The sequence below is a fragment of the Cheilinus undulatus genome, linkage group 12, assembly GCF_018320785.1.
Source record: "Cheilinus undulatus linkage group 12, ASM1832078v1, whole genome shotgun sequence".
NCBI classification, from domain to species: domain Eukaryota; kingdom Metazoa; phylum Chordata; class Actinopteri; order Labriformes; family Labridae; genus Cheilinus; species Cheilinus undulatus.
This window is the reverse complement of record NC_054876.1, coordinates 36,666,813-36,682,660: the sequence shown is the minus strand read 5'-3', so window position 1 is coordinate 36,682,660 and position 15,848 is coordinate 36,666,813. Positions and strand designations below refer to the sequence as shown.

The 15,848-nt window shown below is 38.6% G+C and overlaps 1 protein-coding gene across 1 annotated transcript; it reads left to right on the top strand.

The window, feature by feature from the left end:
• Positions 1 to 4,385: 4,385 nt before the first annotated feature.
• On the top strand, positions 4,386 to 12,904 carry LOC121518396 (leucine-rich repeat neuronal protein 4). The gene is made up of 2 exons (XM_041800682.1): positions 4,386 to 4,462; positions 8,757 to 12,904. Exon 2 carries the CDS (start codon positions 8,763 to 8,765, stop codon positions 9,447 to 9,449), a length of 687 nt encoding a protein of 228 aa, XP_041656616.1. The 5' UTR covers positions 4,386 to 4,462; positions 8,757 to 8,762; the 3' UTR covers positions 9,450 to 12,904.
• Positions 12,905 to 15,848: the final 2,944 nt, after the last annotated feature.

The following is a 15,848-nucleotide window of genomic DNA, read 5'->3' as shown; positions in this document are numbered from 1 at the left end:
ATGGACATATAAAAACATGTATTTCGCTTTTGGTCTCAAGAAAATAGTTTGTAAAGCTATGTTTGAGGCTTACAAGTGTGATTGATTATCTGTTGTTGTTTCTTTGCGTTTCTAGAAGTTGGGGGCTTAAATTGTTGAAAATATAGGATAGGCTTTTATAAGCAGCTTGCTTTCACCTGTGCCTTTCAGCAATTACTCCACACATGAGTATTGATTTTGTTTGAAATGTCTATAGTGTAAAATGTTTGGAGTTGTGGTATGATTGAATAAACTAAACTAACTAACTGATTCATGATAACAGGGTGAAATATGTTTGTGCAAGTCTTTGCTGTCAAATAATAGACAAAAATATTGGCTATGATAAAGGTTAAGGCCTCTGCACACGGGACGTGTTTCTTTGTTGCGATTAATTTCCACATAATCGTTTTGTTTTCCTGTTGTCTGAACCTGCCTTTCATTGAAATCTTCCACACCAGCAGTGTCATTTTGGCTATTTTTTTATTTATTTATTTATTTATTTTTTTGGGACCACTCGAGTACAGATAAATCATACCTGAGACCACTATAATCTCAGTAAACAACTTGTCGTTTGTCTGCAGCTGGACATTTTCAATAGGCTAAAAAGTGCAGGATTGGACCAGCACAACATCATCCAGTTATATGATCATTACGGCAGGGATGGTGATGTGCTGGTCTTAGGGGATCTGGATATCACTCTAGAGGATTACATGCTGAAAAAGAACTATCCTATGCCATTGAGCTGCATCACACCCATCATCCCACAAGTATGTATACTGTACCATCAGTTACGTGGAGTAGGAAACTGTCTGATAAACCTCGGTACAATCTCTGATTATGTTTATTGCTTTTAGATGGCTACAGCATTAAATGCACTGAAGAGCATTGAGGTGATCCACGGTGGTATTAGAGGGAAAAAGAGGCCAATTACAGAGGCCATCGACACGTGGTCATTGGGCTGCGTGATGTTTTTCATGCTCTTCGGCCAGAAGCTAATTTTTACACCGTATGAATGTGTAGCAGTAAGTCATTTTTTAAGCAAACAAATCAAACACAGCTGCTGTTTAAGGGTTTAATGGAGGTTGCAAACTTAACAGCTAGTTCACTGGAAAGGGGGGTGGGTACATTCAGATGTTCTCCAGGTTATTTTTTTTAGTAATACTCTCACATGATAGTAAGGGCTGTATTTAAACACATATTGTTAAAGAAAGGGGGAGGTTGGATGATTAAATGCTCTTAAATGGTAAATACACCATATCTTACAGTAGATGGAAAATTTGTAAAGCAACATTATGAATTTATTAAGTTTTTACTCAGGATGACAGAAGGATACAACTTCATGTGTTAGTTATAGTTTGTGCTCTTAGCATTAGCATGTGCTTGTGGCTGATATTTTCATGTGTGTGTATCTCCAATTACGGGTGATACTTTGAATGCAAGGTCAGCTGCCAGACGAGATTCTGGACAAAGGAGTACAAACAGGAAAATGTTTTAACAAGGGGAGGTCAAAACGCTGGACAATCAAGGTATTGATTCTACTCTAAGCTCTCACATTATCAACATTTCCAAATGGTGTCCATTTTCCTCTTGAGTCAGACTCTAGTGGTGTAGCTGTGGAAACAGTGCTTTGATTTAATTTAGTTTTACTAGTTAAAATGGGTTATATAACAAATTTATTATATATATATATTATATGGTTATATATGATATCTTTAAGATGTTTGTAGGGCATATTTACAGTTAAAACAACGTATTTTAAAACTGAGCAAACTTTGTATTCCATAGCTATAAATAACACTGAAAAGGTTTCAGGAAATGTGGAAATTCCCAGCTAAGATTCACATTAACTCAGTAAATCTGTTTGTTTTATTTTCCAGGACTTTAATGCATCTGTACCACGAACCCAGCCCATACCTGCTTACCTTGAAACACTTAAAACGGTATGTGTGGAGCACCCTCCAGTCAGTTTTAGACTTTTAAGGACAGATGAAGATGGCTTTACTGACTCTCCTGTTTCAATACTAGTTCAGGATTGATGAAAATGACTTCATTACTTCTCCGGTTTCATTTATAGCACAGGAAAATGCACAATGACAATGCAAAAGAGAAGGAGCAGTGCATCAAGCTGCTGAAGGCCATGCTGACATTAAGTGGAAGCGAGAGGATCACTCCCACTGAAGTCCTTTGACACTCCTTCATCACCCTGACCCACCAGTGCTCCCAGTAAGTGTCCATTCTATTTGTCTTACACTGCTAATATCAAGAATATAAGTTGTCAAAAATGGCCATCCTGATTCATTCTGGGATGCTTAGCATTGCGAAATGGGAAGTTGAGGGCACTTTTAATCTGCTTTTCACCCTCATGCTGTCAAATTCAAACACTAAAACTGTGTTTTTCTCAGAAGTAAGTACACTGAAAAGAGGCAATTTGTATTGAAAAGACCCATTAATTCAAAAAGCCTGGTTTGGACAGAGCCCAGTGACAAACTAACTTTAGCTGAGGTTTCCTGAGTGAGGTCCATCCAACTAAACAGAGACAGAGATCAGACAGTGGGGTCATAAATGATCATGTGGTCAGAGTAACATAACTACAGAATTACCTTCTGGTCCGGACACTCTTAGAAAAGCCAAAGTATGTACTGACTGTGAATGTTCAAACTCAACAGGAATAAGATAACATCTACCTGTCCTGTTGAAGTGTGCTGCAGTAAAGCTCCCACAATCCCTTAGCCATCAGTAATCGACGAATGTAATGCAGCAGCATAAAGAAAATGTGCAGAAAAGAACTTACAAGAAAAAAATGACAGAAGACACTAAGACATCTCCTCCAGTCCATCCGTCACGTTTATTCATGGTCAGAGCTGCACCAGCTGAAGACACACCGAATCACCAAGATGAGGACGATGACAGGCCAAAACTGAAAAAGGAAGAGACTCAAACATCTCCTCCAGTCCCTCCATCACATGTGATCATGGACCCGCTGAAAACATGCTAAAACTAGAAGATGGAGGAAAAGACAGGCCAATACTGGAAAAGGGAGACAGCGCAGGAAAAAAAACAATGAAATCAAAACATCTCCCCCAGTCCCTCCATCATGTTTAATTATGGTCGGATCTCCACCAGCTGCAATTAAGCTGGATCAAGAAAATGAAAACAAAGACAGGCCAATACTGGAAAAGGAAGTCACAGCACAGCCAAACAACAGGTAGAGCTCTTTCTCATTTTTTGTTACAAATATGACTGAAGATCATTAAGTAATATCAATGAGAGTCCACTAATCTTTTATATTGAGATCATGCAGAAATATATCTGGGCCTAAAGAGCAAGATATCCTCTGTGTGTCAGATAGTTTATACTTCAAAAAAGCTTTAAATTTAGACCGTTAAAAAGTTTTTCACCTCTTTCCTGGCTCATTGATCTCATTCAACAGACTCTCACACCATCCTGGAACAGATTTACTGTCTCATTTTTCAAGATTTTGAAGCTTAGGACTTAGGATTTTTTTTTTATGTTTTTCAAGAATTGCCTGACTTTCACCTTTTTATTTGGCAGAACTGGGCTTCCATAGGTACCAGCCCACTCAATTCACTTAAAGAAACCAACAATAATTGTCTTTTCTTCTCTTTTCATTTTTTAAGCTGTTTTTGTGTGATTTATTGATTTTCAGCCTGATCGGTCTCCATGCTCTGTACCTTCATAAGCATCATGTTCAGATCTGTCTTCATGTGATGGTGGTAGTATTTCAAAACCCAACCCACCACTTGCTTTGTAACATCTGATATCGTAAAATTTTGTTTTTTCAGACAAGTGCCAACCTGGCACTTTTATTTGTCAAACTCCACTCACCGTACAAGTTTACTCAGGTCCGTTTAAGGCCTTCTGCTGAACATCTGCGCAACAGTTTAGGTCCTTTCAGTTTTGTTTCATGTTTAGAGTTCAGTCATGCATTTTCTAAGTGAGAGGTTAGAGGCCTGACATGATGAAATAGGCATTGTATATGTGAGAGATGACACATTCAACTGAATCAAAAGAGGCATCGCAAACCTATTTAGCGCCAGTCAGGCCTAAAAAGGGAAACATGCTCATTAACAAGTGAGACATGCTCTGAATAACCTGCCACTGTTCAGATGTGTAGCGGGAAATGAGCTTCACTTCTTCAGAAGTTTAGGTAGCAGTTACGTAACTAATAGCAGCCTTTGGTAATGCCTCTAATAGCATGCATACTCACTCAGACACTGGTGAAACATTAAGGGAGGAGGAGGGAGGTGGAGCTGGTGCAAACGGGTCAGGAATAAGGGAGCGAGGGGGGGGTTGTGGGAGGGAGGAAAGAAGGAGGTGATTGTTGGGGAGACGGGAAGCGTATAAAGAGGGGGCAGACAATTTTAGCAGAGACGAGGAGAAAGAAGTGTGCACATTTTCATTAAGACACTTTGGCAAACAACTGGTGAGTTTGTTTTTAAATATTGAACACATTTGAGAGAGATTGGCTGTAGTGTAAACAAAGAGCTCTCAGTAGTATTCAAGAGTTGTCTTCAGTTCAGCTCAGGCGGATTTTAGTGGATTTTTGAATGGGCTTTGGTTGGACTTCAGTCCACCACAGAGCACATTTCAGGTCTGTTTATGTGGATTCTTGTGGGTATCACTGAGGCGTTTTCCGTGTAAGTGGATCCTGCTGACAGAGCCGTGTGCATGCATGTGTTTGTGTGTCCAGGGTGTGTGAGAGGCATTTGGACCTGTTGAGCAATAGCCGAGTGCCTGGAATGCTGAATTAGTCTGAAGTAGCTCCAAATCTTAACAAGTGAGAATTATTCCCAGCAGCTGTGAGTACAACAGTGGTAATCATGGACAAACATGCCACAGAATAATACATTTGAGTTAATTAAGTGTCCTCATTATCTGCATGTGTACTCAAGAGGAAAGACAGGGTGTTTCTCTAAAGCTCCTGTGAGAGGTTTTTAGCTGGTTATGAAGCAGAGTGAAAGTAATACTAATGTGTCTATGTGACCTGAAAAAGCAAATAAGACCATCAGTGACAAGACTATTTCTGTACAGCTACATTTAATGTCTGTGAAGTCGAATCAACCTCTGCCAAGTAATAGGTTTGATTGTCGTATTCATCAGAAAACAGTACTTACAGGGATGTTTTTTCACTGATTTTGGAAATGTCGAAAAATTCTGTAGTTTCGGGGGCAAGTTGTTTGTATAATGCAGGAGTTTTTCACTTCAAATAAAAGCAGGCCTGGCTTAAGTTATTTTTTGGTATTTACCCAAAGGACCACAACATGAAACAAACAAATTTCCATGGGCTTGTGCCTTTTATGAGCAAAAAAACCTCCAATTGTGTTAACATGGGTTGAGTGACAGACCAAGTATCAACCAGTGGTTTAAAGAAATGTCAGCAGCAGTGTTACTTCAGTAAAATACTGTTTTACTCATGTTAAAGTAGTTACTTAAAATTTACTAAAGAAGAAGTTAAAGTACTGATCTATAAATCAACTCATGAAAGTTTACTCAAAGAACCAAGTACTGAGTAGCTACTTATGATACCCAAGTAGGTTGTAGTAATACACCTCTTTTTTTATGTAAAATAAAAAGAAAATAAAAATCTCCAAAATATGTAAAGACATGACGCCATAATGAGGTGAAATGCAACAACTTTTTTTGGATGTAATGTGGACTAATTCTCTCAGTGTGTGCAGCTGAGTGTCATGTGTAATCAGAGCCAAACTTTTGGCCAGTTTCAGGCCATTGACAGAGCCCTTAGATTTGTGTTTATATTTTTTACTCAGTAATTGGTGCTTTTTAAAATGTAATGAAGTACAGTACTTTACCTCAAATACACCTAAGAAAAGTAAAATGACTGATTTCATAATGTACTCAAAGAAGTATAAATTCACAAAAAAGCTAATCAGTAATTTGAGTACATGTAATCAGCTACTTTCCACTTCTACTTTACTTTTACACGTCAAGACAAAGTATTTCACAGCATCAGGAGTCTACCAGTTATCTCAGGGATCCATGTCATATGAAGCTGGAGAAGAATAGAATCTCTAATGCAGGTCATCTGCAATATTAACAACTCCATTGTTCCCATTTTATTTGGAATATTTTATCAATTAGTGCTTAACTAATGTCATGCTATACATATTTCTATGCTATATTTTGTATAAACTTTTAAATGTAATGTTTTAATTTAATCTGATTTAAGGTTATTTTATGGTAAACTGTGTATCTATGTGTGAAATCTATGTGTCAATAGCATTTAAACACCTTAGAATCCATTTAATCTCTGTATTTTTTCCTTTGTAGTACTATTTTTGTTAACATAAGTTTTAATTTCCTAAAACACATAGACATAATGCATACTGGAATGTATTAAAGATATTCCTCTCAACTTGCCTAAACTGCTGTACTCTACCAGTGAACAAAAGCGTGGCTTTATCTACGTTCGTCCATCTTCACTCAGAGTGATGGGGATTCCAGCTATTTTTAGAGTTTTAGCATGTTGTGAAACAGATGATGTCTCAGATGAACCGTCTGTGAGAGTGGCCATCAGAGATTTACAGGCAGCAAGACCCCTCTCAAACAGGAGCTGGCTCCTGAGCTGACTCCCGTCTGGTCACAAAAAGAGCCAGTCCTTAAGACTGGTTCAGATTGGCTGCATATTTTGCTGCAGGCAAATGCCATGAATGTCTGCTCCGGCACGCATAGTCACGCTTTCATACCAGTGTTAATTTCGTCAACCAAGACTATGACTAAAACTATTCGTCAACAGCCTTTTTTTCCATGACAAAAACTAGACTAAAACTAACAAAAATATATCTGTGATAACTAAAACTGACAAAAACTATGTTTAGTTTTTGTCAAGATGACTAAAACTAGACTAAAGTGTAATGTGGTCTTCGTCAGACATTCACAATCCATGATATTTCTCCACTGTGGATAAATCTGTCAAAAACAATGCATCTATTCTGCCTCTCAGCTGTAGAAAGCAGGGACCCCAGGTTTGGCAGGGTGCAGAGAACACACTAAAATGATTCGGTACCAGATTTAGGCAACAAAATAAATGTTTGGACTAAAAGTAAAGACTAAAATGTGAGAACTTTTTATGGAATAAAACTAAACTAAAATGTTTTAAGTTTTGTAAACTAAAACTTGACTAAAACTAAAAAGGGTAGAAATGACTGAAATGTGACTAAAACTCAAATGCATTTCATTTGAAGACTAAAACTAAAATTAAAAATAGCTGCCAAAATTAACACTGTTTCATACCAGGTGTGTGAATGCCGTGAGTTGGCTGCATCTTGCTGCTACAACAGCCCTGCCTTTCCTCATCAGTTAATAAATCTTCCTTCAAGTCACTTTATTCACTCTATAGCCAAACTGAAGAGAGAAAATTCAGAAGAAAAGAATTTTATGAAGAGGGGATTTTTTTCCAAGGAAATGCAAAAGCTGACAAACTGGAGGAGTCCTCATCCTGTGTTTATCTTCCCTGTAATACATTCACCAATTTGGAAACAGGAAGCCTCGTCAGTAGTTGAAATTTAGAGAACAATTTGTAAAGACATTTCAGCTTGTGGCCTTCGTCCAAGTTATCAAGACATTCATTGCAAACATATTCTGATGTGTACATACACATCACCTAAAACTAAAGCAGTATATGACTCTCTATCATTTTCCTGTCTGTTTTGGCCAATTGGCCAGCTATCAAATGTCTAGATCCTGTGTGATCCACGAGTAAGACATATGTATCAGATGCATGAGAGGTGATGGAGCCCTGCTCTGAGAAAATCCAGCGAGGCAGGAAGTTTCACCAAACCAAATTAAAATATCTAGTTGAATTTCAGAAAAAAACAATCGCCAAACAAATGCAAGAACAAATTTCGAATCGAGAAAATGTCACAGTGGGGGGTAGCCAAGCCCCGAGTCAACAGGTCAGAGGGACAAGAGGAAGCGCATCGATTTATAAACAGGTTGCTTACCCATGGTGGAAGCACAAAAATCCACACGAAAGGACAAAAAAGAGACAAATCCAAGCAAGACCTTTCTCCAACTTCAGTAGCATCTTTCTCGCACGGCCGGGAGTGATTATGCAATTACAACGTGACCCCCTCCTCTCAGTCTCGCGGGCCCTTGACCCGTTGCTGATCTGTGCAGCACACTGAAAACACTTTTAGTGGATTTGGAGACAGACCCAGTGGAAGTCCTGGATCAGGCTGCTGGTTTGACCAAGGCCTGCTGATACAGAATTTGTCAATACAGCTGAAACTATAAACAGAATCTAGATTATGTTCCATGAAAATCCAAAACTTTGTGAACAGATTCTGCATTTCCTTTTAGAACCTGTAAACATTGATTACTTACAGGACAGCAAAGAGAAAAGAGGTGCTTCTTTTGTCCATAGGGGACACCAGAGTTGCCAAAAACCAAAAATTCCTCACAGGAGCTTTAAGGGAAAAAGTTTCTGCTTTACAGTAAGACAGATGTTTTTATTCACAGACTGGAACTTGTCTGACTTTTAAACCACATTTTTATTCGGTCGGCCGTCCTCTGTGCAGTCATATGATCTCTAAACGGAGCACCATCAGGGGAGAAATAACTGTGTCCTTATTCAGCCCTCTTTATGCAGACTGAAGTTCCTCTGAATGTACACATGGCAGGAAACCCAAGGGGCTGATACTTTTAGTCATATGCAGAAAAGACAGATTTTTCATTTTTCCTGTCTATGATCTCCACAGAGCTCCATGGCTTCCTGCAGGAACCTTCCTCTCTTCGTGATCTGTCTGCTTCTCATCAGAGGTTCTGCTCCTCTGCCAACAATGACAGACGAGAATCAATTTAAGGACCTTCCCCCACCAGATTACTATGATAATGATGAAATCTCCACTACGGCACCTCCTAAAGCTGTCCCTGCATCACCTAAAACGCTTCAGAAATGTGACTATAACCCTTGCCTGGACGGTCAGCTCCCCTGCGATTATCTATCGGCCACTACTGGATGTTTATGTCAAGGGGTCACTCTGTTTAACGTGGCCCCGCTGGCCCCTGACCTAAAGTCAGTCTCCTGGAACGGCTCCGAGGTGGTCATCAGGTGGTGTGCACCTTATTCATATGTCACAGCGTATATCGTGACGGTCGGGGGAGAACACAAGCAGGAGTTTGGGAAGGACCAGAGAAGCGGTGGGTTGGGCGACTTGGAAAACGTCGCAAAGGTGTGTGTGGTCGCCATGAATGACGCAGGACCCAGCAAGGAGTCCTGCATGATGTACCAACCCGAGGACACCAGTCTACCTCTAAAAGCAGGACTCATAGGAGGAGCTCTAGGATTCCTGCTGCTCCTCCTATTGGCTGTGCTGCTCTTGAGGCACAGGAGGCAGAGGAAACAGGAGGCCGGCATCTCCATGCACAATACGGCAGAGACAACGCAGTGAATGAAAAACAGAGCAGGGCCGGACGCCTTAAGATAAATCTGTCCTGTGAGACTCTTCAGATGGTTATAGATAATAAACTGAGACTGCATTTTAAAGTCAGAGGGTTTCTGAATATGCAGCAGGAAGCAGAGGTCATCATGCCCCAGGAATATAAATACAAACCTATATGACGGGCAATGTTATAGCTTAATTCTTGTTTTATTTTGAAAACCTCCTAAGAAGTGTTAAAATGAATTTCCCACAAGATTAAGAAAGCAGCTGCAGGACATTTTTTAAAATTATTTATGTGTTATGTGCTATGAAAATTAAACCCCAAGGACAAACAGTAAGCAAACAAGAATTTCACAAGAGATACAATGGAATTTGATTGCTTTCTTAGCATTTAAAATAAGAGTTTTAATGTTGCCTGTGATGAAATATAAGGTTATAGGGCTTCAAGTAACAGCCTGGCATGCTGTCAGTGCTGAACAGCTGTTTATTGCCAAGTAGATCAACAGTGATTGGATGAAACATCACATACAGTCTCATCTACCAGTACAAATCTCAGCTCTCATTTACTCAGAAACCTGTCGGTTGCACTTGCTTTTAATGCTTGTGAGGAGATTTTAGATAGTTACGACATAAATCAAAAGTTTGACTGATGTGTCTAAATGTCCTTTAAAAGCAGTGAAACCATCAGGAACAAAACTGTTTATTTCTATCGTTATTTTCAGCCAGTTTCTGCTGATGTCATACAGGCCGGTTACCAGACTGATTGTTTACATCTCTTACAGCAGAGACTCCCAGTAGGTAAAAAAAAAAAAGTTAGACTTTTAAAATAATGAATTTAGTTTTTGGTTACAGAATGATTCACATCGGACAAAACCAACGAAGAGATTAAACATATGGCAAGATAAAGCTGAAATGAAAGTTGCACACAGAAGCTTAAAATAGTTTGATTCTAAAAAAGCATGAAGCATTATTTGGTGAACGTCTCCCTTCACGCCCTTTCCCAATATTTCCTGTCTCTCGTCAGCATTCCCATCTAATAAAGGCAAAAAAAAAAGTCCTGAAAATAATCTTAAAAAACAAACAAACAAAGAAACAAAGGTTAGTCCAAGACAGTCTGGCTGAAGACCGTAGATCTCAGCCCTTGCAAACCACTACAGTGAGATGCCACCTCTGTCAGAGCAGAAAAACACGTGAAAACTTTCAAAATAAAATCTGATTAAACTTACGGTTAGGGCTAGGCTTCCAAAAGTTAAAAATCCAACCTGAAAAATCTGATGACAAAACATTTGAATAAGTTTGTCCACGACAACACTCTAAAGCAGCTAACGCTAAAGCTAACAAAGCTATGCAAGCTACGTAGGCAACGTAGCAAACAAAGCTACTCTAAAGCTAACCAAGCTATGTTAGCTATGTAAGCTACCACGGCTAAATAGCTTTTCTAACTAATGTAGCTAAAGCTGAAGCAAACGAGGTTACATTAGATTATGCTATTTGGTAAAGCTAGGCCTGTTTATGAAGTAGTTATGTGAACGATGGCTCATTTAGCTTCATTAACCTTTGCTAAAGCTAACGTAGGTACATTGGCTATTGAGTACCATTTATGACATAGCTAGAGTAGTTTTGTTTGCTTGAGCTGTAGGAAACGAAGCTAAAGTGAGCCACCATTTGTGTGACTAATTCTAAAATGGGTCATGACATTTAAAACAGAGGTGGTGTTCCAAAAGTTTTTTCAAACCTAAAGCGCTGTGAGCACTGCAACAAAAAACAGCTGACACCCAAGATACTGAAAACACTGAACTGCATTAGTTTTGCAGAGAGAACAGGCCCTGCCAACACAAAAGATGACGTGGACACAACCCTTTAATCCCTGAGTTGTTCAAAGGTACTGAAAGGAGTTTTTAGCTGGTTATGAAACTGACTAAAATGAATATTTATGCCTCTTTATGAGCAACAAAAGTAAGCCTGACTGTCAACATCATGACTAACTGCTTCTAAAGCTTGAATCAACTACTGCGGGGTAGGTGTCAAAGGAAGTGGTTAAAGAAACGACTTGTTAGCACACTTTCCATGTGGAAAAATGTTGGTTAGTGTTTGACAGTTTAAGGAAAAGCGAGCGGCCTGGGTTCCAATCTAACCTGCTGTTCCTTTTACACATATTCCCATTTTCTCAGCCTAAATTGCTGAGAAAAAGGAAAAAAGGTGCTTGAAGGAAGGCGCTCTCACTGATCTAAATCAGGAAATACAGATAATGAATATTAAAGAATATTCTTTAAAGATTTGTTGTGACAAATGCTGACAGGCTTGAATGGTTTTATTTGTGGTCAGTCAGCATGAGTTAATAAATTAAACATTGTGTACACAGAAAAGATTCATGTTTTAGTTTGAAACTCTCTGTGAGAGTCTTTGTTTGTATTTCAAGTGACTGGATGTTTGTTTTTAACTTAATTTATTTGTTTTTGGGGTTTTTTTGCCACAAAGCTTGTACATGTTAAGCGTTTTTAGACAGAATAAGAGGCTGTTTTAACTGTATATTAATGCTTTGACTATTTAATACTGGTGACTGTCATCATTTTGAAAGTTGTTTTCACACCCATGTGCCACTACGTGTATTTATTGAACAGCTTGTTCCATCTGTCATGTGTTGGACATTGTCTCAGTGTGCTGAATGAGCTCAAGTGTTCACTGCTGTTTTTCCAGCTGTCATACAGCAGCGTCTCCAGCGGATATAGATTTTTTTTTAAAGGCTTGTCTCTTTCCAGCTGAGACTTCCAGTCAACCATCGCTGCGCTGCTGAGAGGCTTCAGGCTCCTTTTCTTTCTGCCATGATGCGAAAGAAAAAAAGGTCCAATATTTAAATCCTCACAGTTTATCTCATGTTCAAGCCTCCATCTGCGTGTCTCGCAGCGATGATATAATTCCTTTTTGCTCTGGATCCCAACAATCGCTTGTTCCTCTGCTTCTGGCGCTTTTCTTGTTGGACTGCACATGTAACATGGCACAGAGCTGTACAGAAGTCCGTCTGATACAGAGACGCCGTAGATTGTTTATTTCAGTCTCTGAATTGGCCTGAAGACGTTACTTTAATGGCACATATTCAAAGAGTGCAGTCACTGTTAAAGTAGGAGTGAAATCATTGACACAAATGGGCCAGAGTGAGATTAATTTAAAAAACATGTGCAGACAGCATTGTTTTTTAAATCGTCCAAGATGTTTGAGAGATTGCTGAGTAGAATTAACAAGAATTACAACCAGAGCGTTGTTGTTCTGTTGATGGTAACGAGCAAAACAAAATGTTCTCACTGATGAATAAATATACGGGCTAGCTTATTTTTGAATGATCTGTTTGCTTTTCTGATAAATAAGCTATTTTCACAACTTGGATGTTTCTGAATGATGATAATGAAATTAAAATCTGTTACACAAAGACAAAAAAGTTCTTCTTGTGCACTCTGTGTCCAGTCATACAGCTGTAAGGAAAATGATCAAAGTTTATTTTGCTCTGTCGCTGCTATTTGAGTACGTTTGTTCATACAAATACAAAATTGAGAAATCTGATTTTAAAATACTAGATCATGTAAGTTACTTAACTGTTGGAAGGGGATTTTTGTGATTTTAGGGGGGATTGTGGACAGGCCAGGGGCCTGAAAAAGTTAGTTTTGCATAATATGTGACCTTTAAGGAGAGTGCGCTGAGATTACCAGCAAGAACGCCAGATTAGGCAGCCTCACGAACAGATACAGCTGCTCCCTGTAAGTTAGCAGATTATAGGTCAAAAAGGCCAAAAGTCAATGTTGGTTTTAATGTACATTTACAGAAAAATCTGGAAGCTTTTTATTTTTCCCCCAGAAAGCCTCTGTGTATGGTGCTAATTTTCCATGCAACAGTTAGGCTATGTGTGCGTCATTATCTCCTGATCAGCTGTTTCAGTCTCAGAGCAGTAGTGGGGCAAAGTACAGGTCAAAGGAGCATACATTGATTTATGTTTTTTAATTCACTAAATCTCTGAAAACTACGGAGCCCCAGACATGACATGGTCAAAAATAAATAAATAAATAAATAAATAAATTGTGGCCTGGACAGCTGGGTAAGCAAAATTGAGCGCACCTTCTCTAAGGTCTCAGGTAGAGGCAGTAGAGAGGTTCAAGCTACACGATGAACAGGGATAGTATGATTGAATTTTATTTTAGGCTGGGAATGAGCTACATAGACATTCTGAAAAGCCTGGCATTGCAGGGGACCATTGTTACCGAGAGGCATTTAAACAGAATATTGAGAGCCAGGTTGCTTTACCAGCATAGTTATGACTTGGACTACGGGATAGGAAGGTGCGCTCGATTTGCTTGCCCAGCTGTCCAGGAATAGTATTATTATTATTATTAATTAGTATTTCCTGCACACATTATACCTACTTCATGGCCACAAATTTGTATTTCGTGTGCGCGTTATACTTATTTTGTGGCCACAATTTAGTACTTCGTGGCCACAAATTAGTATTTTGTGCGCCCGTCATAGCTATGTTGTGGCCACAATTTCATTTTTTTTTGATCGTGTCATGTCTGGGGCTCCGTAGAAAACATTAATTTTGCAGCTATAATTTAAAATTGACAGCTTTTTTCATCACTATTACATTCATGTAACTTCCATTTTATATTTACATTATTTACTTATGGAAAACGAACTTATTTTACCTTAAAGGCCTTTTTCTTGATTGAAATGTGCTGCTGTTGCTAATAGCAATTAAGCTAGCCAGCGGATGCTAACGTTAGCTAGCGCTAGCATGCTAACAGTACCATATCCACTATTTCACCACTGTGGTGTTCACTGAGTGTGTGAATTATCCATCATTCCAGATTCAATTTCTGAGTTTTCTCAGTGTGAGTGCACTGATAGTTTTAACCTGGTACAAAGGCCTAATATCACATTAAGGTAACGCTAGCTTTAAAGAGATGGTAGCTTATTTACTCACAAGCTAATATAGTTTAAGCTATTTTCTTTTTAGTTTAAGCTAATTTAATGAAGTCCTCTTTTAACCCTCTCTAAAACAAGCCATATTCCCCTTAACATTCTCATTATCTTCTTATTATCTTATTATTTTTAGTCACTCAGTCATGGATTGGTGATAAAATGATGTAGCTTTTTAGCCTCCAAACATTAGCGTGACATCAGAGGAAAATGGCAGAGTGATTTACAGTTAATTAATCAAAATTTTAATTCAATGAAGATAAATAAATGAACAAAGTAAGGAAGAAATTATTGCTGCTATTTTTTGTCCTACAGAAACTAATATATGGGATTGAACATTTTATTCTGGATTCATTATGTTTTAAGTCCTATACGATGACACAATGTTTGTTTGCACATTTTGAGGTTATAATGAATTAATTTCTTGAAGTTTTCAGAGGAAAACCCCCAACAATCTTCAGTGACCTTGATATTAAATCAAAACAGAAGAGTGTACAGAAGAAGGGTAGATGTGAGGAGCTAAAACTGGGTGGAGTAACAACCCTTTTCTTTCTCCTGAAGCCTGTTTTTCATTTATTAAACTTAAGGAAGAGCAAAAGCTGATGGAGTACAGATAAGATGTTTTTGTCTGCAAATTCTTCCAAAAGCTCAGCTCTATGAATGTTTTTGTGTGTATGTGAGACGTCTCTTCTTGCTCTGTACAAGTCATGTTGAATCACAGCTATCTCATTCACAAGTCCAGTGACTCATGTTCCTTTTCTGGAGAAGAGGTGACATATAGAACAGTGAATCAGCTGAAATCATGAGGCCAGCATTCACAGAAAGATACTTTTCTAAGTTGCTGATTCATTACCACAGGTGTTTAGCACATTTCTTGAGTCAGCATGAGTATCTGTGTAGTCTGCATACTTTATTACGTGTTTTATTTATATTACTTCAGTTTGGAAGTCCACCAATGTGTGACACAACAGCTTAAAAATGTCTCAACTTAAGTGAGGAAATGAGGAAAATATCGCGTAAGCAGATGAGGCATTTGAAATATTTAAGTAATCCAGGACTTTTATCAGCCTCTCTTTTCAGCATGACAGATTTATATTTTCACAACAAAGTGTATGGATGGTTTTTTTTAATTACAGTTGACATCCATGAATTTTAGAGGTAATAAAAGGAGTTTTGAGATATAAAGAGAGCAGATATCTGCCCTGTTTTTACTGCCCTTAGGCTCAGGGGAGAAAAGTAGCTTTGCTGCCCTCTGCTGGTCACATGATGTCCTCTACTGAAAGACACGGGGACACTGCGCTGCAAAAACTAGTGCTTTTGACAAACTTCTCATCTAAAATATCTCATAAATATATTTCTCCTGAAATACAGCTTAAGACAGTACCATTTACAGTATATGTTGATGCTTATACCAAAGTAACCCATGAGGACCCAGCATAACACAGG

Bases quoted from the DNA above. Each gene is read 5' to 3' on its own strand.
- LOC121518396 (XM_041800682.1), top strand. From the start codon at position 8,763: ATGGCTTCCTGCAGGAACCTTCCTCTCTTCGTGATCTGTCTGCTTCTC.